Genomic DNA, 14,624 nt, shown 5'->3' with positions numbered 1-14,624 from the left:
ATAAAATAGAAATTCTAAGTAACTTATAGTACCTAGTACTACTTTAGGTAAAGTAGACTTATATATAAAATAGAAATTCTAAGTAACTTATAGTATCTAGTACTATTCTAGGTAGAGTAGACTTACTTATAAAATAGAAATTCTAAGTAACTTATAGTATTTTACTTTAGGTAGAGTAGATTTACTTAATAAATATAAGTATATCTTTATAAACCTTTTCTTTCTACTTATTTAAATACTAATATTTCTACTATTTTTAACCTTAACCTAACTCTTCTACTTAGATTATTACTATATTATAAAGGTAGTAATAATAAAAAAAATATAGCTTATATACTAAAAGTAAATAAGAGTAGGCTAAAATGCTATACTAGTAAAAAGCTAATAGATCTACTTAAGTAAAGGTATATTACTAATATAAAAAAGTAAAAGTATAGTAAGTTACTAAAAAACAGATTTATATAGTAATATTAAATTTATTAAGTAATATATATGTATTTAATACTTATTTAATATATATATATAGGCCCTTTAGAATTACTATAATACTATACTACTTTACTTTACTTTATATATACTAGTAACTAAAGAAAGTTATTATAATATAAATATATAATAAATACTACTTAGAATACTAGAATTATACCTAAAAAACTACTTATAATAAGCTAATAAACTCTTATAAAAAAACTATAGTTATAAATCTTATAAAAAGTATAATAAGTACTAATATTAAAATAAGTACTGCCTATATAAAATAAGCCTATAAGAAGGCTACTAGTAATACGCCTTATAAAATTAATACTAACCTATAAATAATTATATAATTTAGTATAAATACTAAATATAATAATAAAGTAAGTAAATAATAAATTATAATAAGTAAACTTTATATTAAGCTTTTACTTTATATAATTATATATTATAAAGTTTCTAAAATAGAGCTAAAAGAGTAATAAAGCTTAATAAACTATTTATATAGTTAATATATACTTAGTAAAGTAAAACTTCTAAATATAAAGTTACTAATAATAATATAGAATAAATATAACTATACCTCTAAAAATTATAATCTAGAAATAATAGTAAATAGAATCTTTTCTAAAAACTTAATATTTACTTATAATAAATAAAACTATACTTATAAAAGTTATAAGAACTTAATAATAAAAAAATAGGCCTAGTATAGTAGCCTTTTAGACTAAATCTAAAAATTAGCTTAAAAAAACCTTAAATAATTTAGTACTAAATTTCTTCTAAACTATTATTTCTTTATAAAAGGTTCTTATAAAGTTTAATTAAAATAATAATATAAATTAAATACCTATTTATCTACTTTATAAATTCTAGTAATTTAGAATAAACTATAAAAAAAGAAAAAACTTTATTATAAGTATTTCTATTTAACCTTTTATTAGTCTACCTTTAGTAAACCTCTAGGCTAAGAGTATAAGGCCTTTAAAGCTTTAGTATATAGTACTTATAAATTTTTAAGGCTTATACTTAAAGAATTTATATACTTTCTTTATAAATACCTATTTATTTTATATCTTAATTACCTATTTATAGTACTCTTATAAAACTTTACCTTAATAATATATTAATTCTAGTAAACTTTAGTAAAACTATATAATAGTAGTAAAAGTTAAATAGTAAACTTTACTTTAATAATATAATAGTTTTAGTAGACTTTAGTTAAGCTATATAATAGTAGTAAGGTATATTAGTAAACTTTAGTTAAACTCTATAATATAAGACTAAAGTAGTATAGGCTATAGTTAATAAATATTAAATTAATATTTACTAACTTAATTTATATAGTTTTATATAGCTACTTAATTTCTAGTAATACTTTTCTTACTTAGTTTAACTTCTTTATAAATAACTTACTACCTAATTCTAAGCTACTAAATACCTTTTATTATATCTTTAGACTTTATAAATACTAGTATATTAAGATATAAGTATATTAATATAGTACCTAAAACTATAGTTTACTACTATATCTAGTATTCTTAAATATATCTTTTTAATTACCCTTTATAAACTTAGCTTAACTAATCTATATATAGTTTATTACTTCTATTACTTTCTAGAATAATAATACTACTACTAGTACTACTACTACTACTACCTCTACTACTATACCTAGAACGTACCTTTTCTATAAGCTAGTACCTAACTTAGAATTACTATTTTATATAATTCCTAAGTTTCTTATAGAAGTATTTTAGAGAGTACTTATATAAATAAGCCTTATATAAGTTACTTATACTGTTACCTTGCAATAATTAGCGCAAGGCTAGTGCTAAAGCAATTCTAATAAATATATACTAATTTACTGCTCTACTTTAGCGGGGTAAGTAATACTAATAAAAGTACTAGATATACCTAGGTATATAATAACTGTACCTCTACTGCCTGCCTAAGGTGTATAACGTTTATTAATAATCCCTTAAAAGTATATCTTTCTTCTACCCTTCTTCTAAACACCTTAATCCTTGTATATTATAAATAATTATTAAAACTAGTCTTTAATAGTATAGTATATAACTAGCCTATAGCTCTTTCTATTATTAGGTCTAAAACGTAGGATATCTACACACCTTCTGTATCTTCTAAAAATACTATAAAGAACGCTTTAGGTATTAAAATTCTACAATCTTCTATCCTATAGCCTAGATAAACCTTTATTATTTAATCTTATAATAATAGATAAGTTATTACGTTCTTAGACAGTAAGGTTGTAATAGATAAACTAGGAGGGCTTAGTACTTTTAGGTAGTAATGTATTAAGGAGAAAGGTTAGATAGGGTTTAAGAATCTAGCTTCTGCGCTATACCTTGGTTATTATAAACATAGACTTCTGTTTTATAGAAGTCTTTATTATTAAAATAATAAATACGTATATCCTTAAATATACCTAGAAGGTAGATGTGTTCTACTAGTACGTTATAATAACTATCTTCGTCTCTTAGGTATATTTATAAATAAATTAGAAAATAGGATTAAATAAAAGATTAAGATTATAGACTAGAGCTCTAAGGAGATTGTGTAGGATTTTATTAAGGTTTAAAGTTAAGAATAATAACGGCTATTAGGACGGATATTCTAAAGGAAACGTACGCTTTATTGGAAAATACTACACTAGTATAGCTACTTATTTATTTGTAATAAAGTAGGTGCTAACCTTTATTAATATATACTAGAGTGTTGTACCTAATATATAAACTTGTAGATTCTGTAGGCATTCTATTATAATTATAGCTTTAATTTGCCTCTCTAGTATATTGTACCTAGTAGTATTAACTCCTAATACTTCCTTACTACCTATGTTGCGCTCTTAACTTATATAAAGCTAGTTAAAATAATCCTTAAAAGATTATCTGTCTTCTCCCTTAGCCTACAATTGCACTGGAAGTAAAAACCGGCCTAGCTTACTTCTACTAAAAAATCTGTTGAAATAGACTTGCGTGTCTTCCGGTATGTCCTGACCTATAGGGAGTGGGAGGTTGCTTATCCGTAGCTTGTTATTTGAGTTGTGGATAGTCGCGTGGAGTAAGGGCTCTTTGGCTTCTAGTATTTCATCCTTATGTGCGATGAAGCGGGCTGAGAGCTGTTTAACTACATCTGTAACAGTAACAACGCCGCCGTCCGCCCTGTGTATAACTAACGACTCTGGCCTTACATACTCAGCGGCTTCGTATTTGTCTAGGGTTTCAATGCTGAACGAGATCTCGCGAAGGGGTGTATCTGAGGCTGCTTCTGCCGCAATCCGATGACTGATGAAAGGCGATAGCTTGGGATTTGGACGGTCTGGATTGTTGGCAACAAGAATATTTAACACATCTTCGAAGACTGACCCGCGAAGTAGGTCGAATACCTCGCTCATGGATGTCTCCGCGGTGCTAGTAGTTATGGCAAGTTTATCGGCTTGAGAAGGAGATTGTGTGAGATTCTAAGCGAGATATAGCGATATGCCCGTTCATATTTGCTGCCATTGCGGAGCACTAGTGCGCGGCGCCAAGATTGCACCAAAATGCGGGCATTCCCGAATTTGCGGTTTAGAAAAAGTCTTTCCCATCAGGGCTTCACAGCCCGCGACCGATGACTAGAGAACAGAGGAGATTGTAGCGTGATGGCCTGAGGATGATAAAGATAAACCAATACTAACCAATCATCTTTATCCATTCACGACCTGTGTAGTCTGCTAAGGTCTTAAAAGAATTGGCCTAACCTTTTATTACGACTGTATTATGATAATGCAGACTCTCAAGGGTCTTGCAATTCGAACCTTACTATAAAGGACTTCAGTACTTCTCTCTGTACCTTGTTTGACTTTCCAATTGTGATGTAGAAGCCTGGACCCAAACGTTACCCAACATTATTCGAAGAGTGTCCAGAAATTGGGCAACCGTAAGTGCTAATACTCATCGTGTGTAGGGTATGTGTCTCTTACATTGATTACTGATTTTGCATAGGGTTGTTCTGCCAGGGCCATGGCTACACAGTCTACTCGAAATCGACGACCCTAGAACCGAGCTGGAGATCCGGGCTGTTCGGATCCCGGGTCAAGAGCCTTCAAGATCAGGACGAATGTACTCCTGTAACGAATTTACGCTTGGGACATTTATTGAAGGTAGTGTACGCATGCCTGGTTGTAAGTTAGATGGTCATGCACCAGAAATCGCAACCCAGCTGATGCTCAATATCATATGACATTCCTGAGGGTGTTGGTTAGGCAGGTAAAACTAACTGTGCCCCTTACTACACTAGTTGTGCTGGGAAAGGCATCAACCAAGCAAGTAAACAAGATTGGCATTTATTGTCTTTGCATACCTTTTCGTGATACTTCCGGAACGCTAATTGTCCCTCGTTATTAGGCAAGAAAGTGTTCACGGTATGCTCAAATCTCGAGTTAGAAACTCAATCGATGGCGACTCCAGGGCAGAGCACAGTTATTCTCAAAAGTCGAAGAAGGAGAGCTATAGATTCCCCTGGAAAAAGATTCTGGCCGTAAAATTTCATTTGAGATTCGCGAACGTAGATCAGAGCTCAGCAGCCAAAATCTGATTTTATAATTACCTATAGCAGAAGTCTGAGCAACACAGTGACTTAATGATAAAGATTGATCAGCAAAGAACGAAGCATCGTATCAATACCAACCTTCCAACAAATATAGCAAGAGTTCAAGAATAACAGAGTGGAAATAAAATGGATGCTAGTTAGATCCTCGATATTGCAGACCTTTCATGAGAGAGCTGCTCTCGGAGAGCGTCTGACCACACAGAACCTGCGTAACTATAGTTACACGTCTAATGCTATAGATTATATTGATTTCACCCAAAACATCGTTACGGTTCGCCGAGAGCACGTTAAAATTCGAGAATGGCACAAAGATGCTTGCCAGCGAATTTGATTACTCTAAGCATTCATCTGCGTATTGCACACAAGGCTAGGGCTAAGAAGATGCTACTACTAGGAACATCAGCACTATGGGTGTGGATTCCGCTCGTAAGCCACTCGCAGTAAATTGCCATCTTAGACAAACACTAATCACCCTTAGTCATAACATATAAGCCTGAGACTCAGCAACAACCAAACGGTAACTACATTGATATCCTCGCTTTGGGTGAGATGTATAACCGCGCACAGATCTCGAACTCGAGTGCCACCGGAGATGAAACCGCCAATAATGCGACGGCATCCCTTACCGACAATTGGCGCGTCATCCATACAGTAGTCACGGAAACAGGCTCATCACGCTTCGCCACTCCCATCTTTTCAACAAACGAGCGATAGAGAGACCTATACAATGTAGTATTGGTCAGCGTTGCAAAGACGGAGCTTGCTGTAACCAAGATAGTGAATGTGGCTTCACAGAGGCTCATTGCGGTCTCAACGTGTGTTCGTCCAACTATGAAGCAAATGGTAAGAGGTTATGTTCCATTGTAACAACGCATATTCTAAGTTCTACAGCTATGCGTGGGGTTCAATCACTAAAGGGTGCACAGAAATAATGGTTGAAGATGTGCTGATCCTATAAAATCTGGTGTCGGACCAAGGATGTTCACTGTTATTATCCTTAGCCTAAATATGGCGAGAGCCCATGCCAACAAGGTTATGGCTCTTGCGACATTACCGCGAAACCCTCATGTGACAAAGATTTTCGATCCTCCGGCGGCTGACGGGTTGCATACTATCAGGTTCGTACATTACCCCGAATTTACTTGTGCGAGTATGCTCTTAATTATTGTGAGTTTGTATTCAAGGGATAGAACACGCGTGAAAGAGCGTGCAACAAGATCATGCCAAACTAGATCAACACGGCAGGCTTAACGCATCTGTACTACTGCTTCGTCGTGTTCCATCTGACTATGTTCAAGATCATGCCGATGAACGAAGCCGATGTCCCCATGTATAGAAGATTTACAGATTTAAGGAAGAGTGAACTTTAGACTTGGGTTTCAGCTCGTGGTGTAAGCATCTCCTCTTCATTAGTGTCAATGGCGGCCAGAGCCCGCAGGGAACTCATTTACCCATACATCAAGCCACTCCGTACTGACATCGGGTGATCTACAGTGATCCTTCAACGATCTAGAGAAAGATACTGCAACGGCATTCAGCGACATTGCCTCTACTGTGGAGAATCGCGCAACTTCCATTCAACCACTGATGAAATTCATGCATGCTGATATGACGATGGATAGGAGATTATTATACTACGGTTGAAGTTACAAACTTGCAACCCAGTTGTGGACATAAAGACTGTACTTTCATTCCGAAACAAGGGGGTGAACTAGGAGAGTGCACCAACTGACCAGGTGTTATATCTTATCGTGAGATCAGACAGAATATCAAAGTTGAGAATATTACGTCAATTCTCAATGAAACAGCTATGGTGAATTATGTCACTCTTGGAGCAGACAGTTGATTCAGCTACCGTCATGAGGAAATCTACTCGTTGGAGGAAGCATTCGCCAAGAATTGATGCCTTGGTGGTATGATGATATGTAACCAACTTGGATTACCGATGTTACCTCATCTACCGTCCAGTGCTTCTTCCTGTGTACGCTTATTCTTCCTTCCAACAACTCACTCACTGAGTTTCATCGTGCGCAACCGACCAAATAGCCCCACAGCTTTGGAGTGCGCATTCTCCGCCCAACCATATTATCCAAAGGAAACACAATCCCCGACCCTCTCCCTAAACCTGGTCACGAGAAGTGTCGCAAAGGGTCCTAGCCTTGGATACCCTGATGAGATCTTCCACCACGATCTGCTAGGGACTGACGAAGAGACTAATGGAGAGGTGCATTGGTTGATGTCCAAGAACAAAAACTAGATATACCTGAGTGTTGTCCCGACGTTAACGAGCTGCCTCCGGGCATTTCACTGCTAGAGCTATTACCCATGATTCTTCCTGTATTCCATATATCCGCTTGTAATCAGCACCACAAATATTTTAACTGATGTCGATGAGACTTCGATACCAGCTGTACCACTAGCGACCTTTCTCTTGCGAGTTTTTCGCTCTGTTGCTGCCTCAGCTGCCTTTCGAAGCTCAATATTTTCCTTTGCCATAACACCCAACGCCTGACAACTATGCATTCGAAAATTACCACATCGCACCCTCCACTAAAGTATCATCTAGGTATCTCATTCACTCGTATTCTCGTAGGGTTCAGGTGGGAACAATATATTGCCAGATAAGATTAGTTAAGCATTTATCGATTACAATCGAACAACTAGCCAGATCCTTCACTCCTTACTTATAAATATGCAAGCCGACTAGCATAACCTCTAGAGACGGTTTAGATAAGAGTACCCTGGGGGAACCTGCGGTAAGGGCAGCCAGAATCCTTGTCACAGCGGTTGTTACCTCTGGGACAAGGCTGTCCACGGCCAGTGGCGATATCGCAGCAGTCGGAATTCTTACAAGGTGTTAATCAACCCGTATCCTCTGAACAAATGGAGCAGAGAGTACTTACGCAGCGAGAGTTGGGAACACCCACATTCCTGCAGAAATTTGCGTTCTCGATACCGTTACCACAACCCGCGTAGCCGTTCTGCCTGTAGCAGGCATCGGAGCCTTCAGAGCCACCCCAGCAGCAGCGAGTATCGGAGGTAGTACCGGAGCCTTGACCAGGAATATTGCACTATTGAGTTGTCTGTTAGCTTTCCTATCCGTTGAATTCCTTGGATGGATTTGGAGGTCTTACGGTAGCCTGGACGCTCATGGACAGAGCAAAGAGGATGATGGAAGTAGTAAACCTCATACTGATGTTAATAGCGAATAGATGTCGTGAGACGAAACGAGTAATGTTTTTGGTAGTAGTGAGCGTGGTAGTGAGTAAATTGGTAATAATAGAAAGGTTTGGAGTTTGTGCTTTATAGTAGATATTAGTCCTCTTTCCAGTTAGACACTATTGCAAGTCTATACGAGCTCTGTTATTACCAGCACCATTTTCACGAGTGTTAATCTGACCGTAAATCTTTGCGTCGGTCCGACAGTTAGTCAAGCTACTCGTTAGTTTACTGTAAGTACACATGCATTGCAACGTAAAGGGACCGAGATTGGCAATCTACAGTCATGTGTCTTAGCTAGAGAAACCAAAGAAAAAACAGGTCTTGGTAGTTGGTATTTATATACAAGCTTTTGCAGCTAACCTTGGCGGCAACTTGCGTAGCGCGATACGAAGAACTTAGAAATAGAAGTTAATCTAGACCTCCTCGCGTGATTATTTCTGTGTTTTGTCTGTGCTTAACGACCGAGATGAAACCAAGAAAATACGAGTGCTGTACTATTGCCCTCTTCTTGGTTGAGCAGAATCAAGTCTATATAAACTGCTTACTACTACTCTCTTCTTCTACACAACATACTTTCGCTTTACACAACACGCTACACAACACACTTTCGCTTTACACAACTCAAGTTCTTGCTATCTTCATTATGCAGCTTACTGTTCTCCTCAATGCCCTTCTCGCAGGCCTTATGGTCAGTAGCGCTGCCGCCCAAGTTCCAGAGGTAAGAGATACCCTTGATAAGCTCTCAATCGGTAATAACTAATATATCTTCCTCAGTGTGTCTCGAGCAACGACTGCTGCTTTTCCACCCGAGGAGCCTGTGAGCGCCAATCTTCTGGTTGGATCGAGCAACTTGGCGCATGCCCCCGAGTTACACTTTGCCCTGCCCTTGGTGTCCCCCTAAGCTCCTGCGTAAGTAAACTCGCGTTGCCTTTCAATTCATTGTGTAACCTTGGCATCCTACTAATATCTATGTTAGAGAGCGGATTGCTGCAGTCTTAGGACGAAGGGAGGTCGTGGCTGTCCCGGTAAATAAGTTTTGTATTGGAAAACATGAAAAGGAGATGAAAATCACATTATTTTGTTGTTGGTGTTTGCAAAGTTACCGTTCTATCGTCTATGCCATTCAAGATTAGGTAGGAAATCCCACAATGTGTCTAAGTACTGTGTTCTATTGTATGTAAGGTATTAGACTAGTTACTGTACTATCTAGTACTCTTCGTTGTATAATCTGCGAGAAACTATACAAATGTAACTACGTATTTCGGAGAAGCGTTGGAGGATGTGCTGGGCCTCAACTTTGTAGACAATAGACGTTCTTAGGTATAACTAAGAAGATTAAGTCCTACCATTAGACGTAGGAGAACACAACAAGATTAAATATATATTCCACAGTATCTGCGTAAATCGGGTTAGGTTTAGATTAAATAGAGCTCTTTCCATCGTACCTGTTTTTGTTATGCTCGCAGGTCTCATTTGAAGAGATCAAGAAACCCAGCCGGTCCCGAAACGAGTTCCTGATAACTCTGATATCTTCGGTCCCTGTCTTTGTTATTCAATCATGCAGTTTCGTTCGAATCTGGCTCTACTATTCCCACATTCGACATCACAGCAAACATCGATTTTCGAAAAGTGATGTCAAACAACCGTTTTTTGATGTGCACATACATTTCGTTAGCATTGTCTGACAGGGTACAAACTCAAGCTTGTAGTGTGGAGCACAGCTAGGCAATACAGGATAAATTTAGTAACTGGTACCTAGGCCGTTGTCTAGACCGAATCTGGATTGCCGAACACCGAAAACCCTTACCCAACTACCGACTACCGACTACCGAGGCGAGCTGAGTTCCGTTCACCCGCTCAATGAGGCCGAGATTGACAACGTTGATGTTCAACCTGATGCTCCTCCAGAAATCGTAATGTTTTGGCCGTTCACCCAACCAGCATCTTCGCTGGCGAGGAACGACACGACGCGCGCGATGTCGATGGGGTCGGCTATACGCCCCATAGGGGTCCTCTTTGCCACAATCCCCTCAATCTGCTCCCAAGTCCACGATGCATCAGCCATCGGCAAGTACTTGTAACCAACGTCGGCCGCCATGTCCGTCTTGACTCCACCAGGAGCGATCGAGTTCACCGTGATACGTCGCGCCCCAAATTCTTGGGAGAAGCACCGAGCAAAGGCCTCCACTGCACACTTGCTGCCGGCATAGACGGCGTGTTCGCGAATGGCATTGTGGGCCGAGATGGACGACATGAGAATCAAGCGACCGCCATTGGATAGATGCTGGTACGCCTGCTGAGCGACGAAAAACTGGCCACGGGTGTTGATGTTGAAGACTTTGTCGAAATCCTCGGGTTTGACATCGGCGAGGGCACCGAAATGCTCAACGCCGGAATTCGAAACAACAATGTCGATCTTATGGTAGTGTTCCTTGGCCTTCTCGAACAGGGTTTTGATCTCGTCGATGTTCGAAATGTCAGCTTGAATAGCGACGGCGCTGCTGCCGGCGGCGGTGATTTCCTCGGCCAAAGCATTAGCTGCGGCTGCGCTGCCTCGATAGTTCACCACAACCGAAGCCCCTCTGGCTCCTAGCTCGCGAGCAATGCCAGCACCGATGCCCCGACCGGATCCTGTCACGAGCGCCACCTTGCCACTAAGTGTTGCATTGGTCGTTGATGATGACATGGTTTGGATGAATGATTTGGATGGATGATTTGGATGCGAAGATGATCTGGACATTGTCGTGGACCTTATGTACGTGTCAGGAGCTTCCATCATGGCATTCGGGACTGTTGAAACCTCGACGGCCGGGAATCATGGATGGACTTGCCGGCATGGATGCCGGCACTAATCCCTTTGGAAGACTCAAAGACCGAGCCAACAACAGAGTACCGCGCTGAATATCAGCACTACACGAAGACGTAGATAGCATGTAAGCATCTTTCTCACTGCTAACTTCCGCTGTTGTGATACGGCTCAATTCTCATACCAAATCAGCTTTGATAGCAAACTTATCATGGGTGCTACTAAGAAACCAACATTCGAAGGTGGGGGGAAACGCCGCGAACATATCTTACATTTGAGTCTAATTTACTCCAGAATGGCTTGACTGTAGCGAGCTTGCATTCGAGTGGGCAAGAAGCTATGACGAGAAGGTAACCACGCAAGCAGAGAATCATCGAAGTCCTACTTATGGTGTCCAACAGGATTGGGATAGACTTGCAAGAATGCTTGCACCGACTGTCAGCGTTAGTTCATTCGCATATTCGATCTTGTGGAACTGAGTATTCAAACTGAACACTAGGTCAACTATTCTGGGGTGAACAACTCCAAGTCCGACGACATGCCAGCAGCAAGTTTTGTCGAGATGATGCGGGACCCGCTCTTTTTGGGTGACAAGCACATCGACTCACAACACATGTTAGCATTGTCGAAATGGGAAAAAATATCCAATACGGAGATCGTCAGTCAGCATCAATCCAGAGCCGCACATATGAGGTGGAACGAAGGGAGAGAAACGATTGCCGCCAAAGGCCACGGTCACGGGTTGGTGAAGATGTTCTACAAGAAGATAAATGGAGAGTGGAGATGGGGCGGAATCGCGACCAAGGTTGATTTCAATGAGCATGAGTTTGAGAACGTGTTCGTTGGTTCAGCGGGCAAGTACGATAAGGATGGTAAAGCGCTTGAAGCAAACAGCGCAGAGATGACTTTGTAGTTTCATTAGCTTGACTCTTGGTAATTATACAGTCCATCACGTCTTCTGCAACTTCTTTCGCAATCCAGGTTGGGCAGATTTAACCCTTTTTTCTCACAGATCTTGCGTTGAGCATTCTGCGATCCGAGTCAAGTTGACCTCATCGGCTTAATTTAACAATGAATCACTTCGGTGTTCGAGAAGGTCGGGCCATGATCAAAAAGATGTGCAAGTTCCTGAGAAAATCGGCACATGCTGCCACGTGCAACACGCACGCTCGATATCGCTGGGTAAAGGGTATGCTTTCCAGGTAGGTATATGGGTGCACAACAGGAGACCCTACAGTTATCACGTAGGAAGCAACATGTATACTCTTCTCGTCAAATGACACCTCGGAACTCTCTTATGACACTCAGATGACATTCTTTGCGACATGAGAAGGACGACCGGCACTGAAGAACTCCAGCTCGGTGTAAGACATTCTCCCAAAGTAGGCGAAATTCACCATGCCACACACCTTTTCTGCCTGGCCGAGATGAGTCGTTAGTGTTCGTTCTGGAGCTGCACCACTTGAACGCTAGAGTGTTAAGCTCAATACAACGATAGCGAAGATGGATGGCCCGAAAGAGAGTTCGCAATTTCCTCTGTATTCAAATAGGCCTCCACGGAGCCGGTTCAAATTACGTCTTATCGATCACACATTCACTCTTTTTAGACCTCTCTCGGTAGGACCAACCGACGCCTTACATTATGTACTCTTCTCTTTTTCTCACACTCATTTCTATCCCCACTCTTTTCACCTTATCTGCGGTAGCCTTACCGCAGGACCCTTCCGCACTCACTGGTGCAGATTCTAAGGGCCTTCTCACATGTATCGAAAAGGCTCTGGGGTCGAACAGTGCGAACCGAATCATCACCCCCTCCAGTGATCAGTATCTTTCTGCCCGGACGGGTGCCGTCTTGGTCGACCAGTTCCCAGCACTGGTCGTGTACGTCAACAAACTCAACGAGATCAGCCCGCTGGTCAAGTGCGGCGTCGCGAATGGATTCAAGATTGCTCCTCGCTCTGGAGCACACAACTTCGAGAACTGGTCCGCACTGACCGGCTCGCTTGTCATCGACATTTCCAATATGAACTATATTCTGCCGTCCAAGGATCTCAATACCGCCACTGTTGGTGGCGGTACTAGACTCGGCGCTCTATACAGTGTCCTAGGCACCTATGGCACTACATTCGCAGGAGGAATTTGCCCATCGGTCGGCGTCGGTGGCTACCTTAACGCAGGGGGCTACAACATGCAGATGAGGACCAAGGGTCTGGCTGTCGACCACATCGAGTCCGCCAGAATAATTCTCGCAAACGGCGACTTGGTCGATGTATCCGCGACCTCGAACGCAGACCTATGGTACGCCATACGCGGCGGTGGCACATTCGGCATCACAGCCGAAGTTGTTGTCAAGACGGAAAACCTGCCCCGCTCAGCAATGTTCTCGATGAACTTTGGCAGAGAAACTCGTCTCGAAGTGATGCAAAAGTTTCAGGACTGGGCGTCCCGACAAGACCCTCTCTTCAACTCGCAGCTGAACTTGTACTCAGACCGTATCAACGTGCTGGGATGGTACCTGGGCAAGAGCAAAGATGAATTGTCTGCCATTGTTGCAACGTCGGGCTTCTTGGACGTGGCGGGTGGCGATATCAAGATCAGCGGAAACTGTAGCACGGCGAACTCACGCAACTACTGGCTCTACCTGCAAGACACGTGCACAGACGACGCAACGGCCGACGATATCTTCCTATCCATGCACAACACGGCGCCTGACGCCCTCACGCCTGTCCAAACGAACGGACTTGTGAATGCGCTTAGTCAGGTCCCCGCGCTGCCTAACGTAGCGCGAGCAACGAGATGGAGCCGCGCCAATATCAAGGTCAAGACGCTGTTCGAGATGAATGACAAGCCGCTCAGTCCCGCTGATGTCAAATGGTTGATTGACGAGACGGGCAAGTTGTCGATGGATGTCGGTTTCTGGGCTGAGATCACCACGTTCAACATCAGTGCCAAAGCGACGACGAGCGCATTTCCGTGGCAAGGCCGAGCCAAGACATTGTTCAGATTGCAGGTCAACAATGGACTGACCGATAACGCGGTCCAAGCCGAGGCGGACGATTTTATCAAGAGCGTCGAGACGTACCTTCGTCCGAAGATTGGGTAAGTTGGCGATCCGGTTCAATTACAGGTTCTTTTTTGCTAACCCTCACACCTCCAGCGACGCCAGTTACGCCGGATACGTTGACAAAGACATTTCCGTCAACCCCTACAAGGCGTACTACGGAGACAGCGTTTGCAGATTGGTGCGTGCGAAGAAGGAATTCGATCCGGCGAACATCTTCTCCAACCCTTTCTCCGTGGGGCCCACGGCGCCGCAGGGTTACACTTGCTGAGTTTGAGGAAGGGGTGTGCAAGGCTGTATCTTGGGAGGGTAGTAGTTTTAAACGTTTACCTGATTTGTTTGTACAATACTTTGTTTTGATTAATTCCTGGGATATGTCTCCTTGTTAGTCGAGCTTTCTCCATGTTATCTTTCTGACAACCATATACCACAGTAAGACAAGACTAT

The 14,624-nt window shown here is 41.3% G+C and overlaps 6 protein-coding genes across 6 annotated transcripts; 3 read left to right on the top strand and 3 right to left on the bottom strand.

The window, feature by feature from the left end:
• Nucleotides 1–3,185: 3,185 nt before the first annotated feature.
• Nucleotides 3,186–4,501, bottom strand: P153DRAFT_429593 (uncharacterized protein; the record flags this gene model as incomplete). Its single annotated transcript, XM_033672782.1, has 4 exons — nt 3,186–3,190; nt 3,220–3,252; nt 3,442–3,958; nt 4,460–4,501. 4 exons carry the CDS (start codon nt 4,499–4,501, stop codon nt 3,186–3,188), a joined length of 597 nt encoding a protein of 198 aa, XP_033526851.1.
• Nucleotides 4,502–7,704: 3,203 nt separating this feature from the next.
• On the bottom strand, nt 7,705–8,558 carry P153DRAFT_394600 (uncharacterized protein). Its single transcript, XM_033671321.1, has 3 exons — nt 8,223–8,558; nt 7,992–8,159; nt 7,705–7,934 (listed from the first exon to the last, which is right to left on the bottom strand). Exons 1-3 carry the CDS (start codon nt 8,277–8,279, stop codon nt 7,815–7,817), a joined length of 345 nt encoding a protein of 114 aa, XP_033526850.1. The 5' UTR covers nt 8,280–8,558; the 3' UTR covers nt 7,705–7,814.
• Nucleotides 8,559–8,771: 213 nt separating this feature from the next.
• On the top strand, nt 8,772–9,591 carry P153DRAFT_394599 (uncharacterized protein). The gene is made up of 3 exons (XM_033671320.1): nt 8,772–9,028; nt 9,085–9,219; nt 9,287–9,591. The coding sequence occupies exons 1-3, from the start codon at nt 8,777–8,779 to the stop codon at nt 9,341–9,343; spliced, it is 444 nt and encodes a 147-aa protein (XP_033526849.1). The 5' UTR covers nt 8,772–8,776; the 3' UTR covers nt 9,344–9,591.
• A 569-nt stretch (nt 9,592–10,160) lies between these two features.
• P153DRAFT_364850 (3-oxoacyl-reductase) lies at nt 10,161–11,358 on the bottom strand. Its single transcript, XM_033667693.1, has one exon. The coding sequence runs from the start codon at nt 10,994–10,996 to the stop codon at nt 10,199–10,201; it is 798 nt and encodes a 265-aa protein (XP_033526848.1). The 5' UTR covers nt 10,997–11,358; the 3' UTR covers nt 10,161–10,198.
• P153DRAFT_191076 (NTF2-like protein) lies at nt 11,209–12,433 on the top strand. The gene is made up of 5 exons (XM_033662433.1): nt 11,209–11,358; nt 11,411–11,466; nt 11,518–11,559; nt 11,616–12,049; nt 12,129–12,433. The coding sequence occupies exons 1-4, from the start codon at nt 11,328–11,330 to the stop codon at nt 12,027–12,029; spliced, it is 543 nt and encodes a 180-aa protein (XP_033526847.1). The 5' UTR covers nt 11,209–11,327; the 3' UTR covers nt 12,030–12,049; nt 12,129–12,433.
• A 325-nt stretch (nt 12,434–12,758) lies between these two features.
• On the top strand, nt 12,759–14,448 carry P153DRAFT_284731 (FAD-binding domain-containing protein; the record flags this gene model as incomplete). Its single annotated transcript, XM_033663344.1, has 2 exons — nt 12,759–14,215; nt 14,274–14,448. The coding sequence occupies 2 exons, from the start codon at nt 12,759–12,761 to the stop codon at nt 14,446–14,448; spliced, it is 1,632 nt and encodes a 543-aa protein (XP_033526846.1).
• Between the last annotated feature and the right edge of the window lie 176 nt (nt 14,449–14,624).

The sequence above is a fragment of the Dothidotthia symphoricarpi genome, assembly GCF_010015815.1.
Source record: "Dothidotthia symphoricarpi CBS 119687 unplaced genomic scaffold P153scaffold_5, whole genome shotgun sequence".
Classification (NCBI taxonomy): Eukaryota; Fungi; Ascomycota; class Dothideomycetes; order Pleosporales; family Dothidotthiaceae; genus Dothidotthia; species Dothidotthia symphoricarpi.
This window is presented reverse-complemented; position numbering and strand designations above follow the sequence as displayed.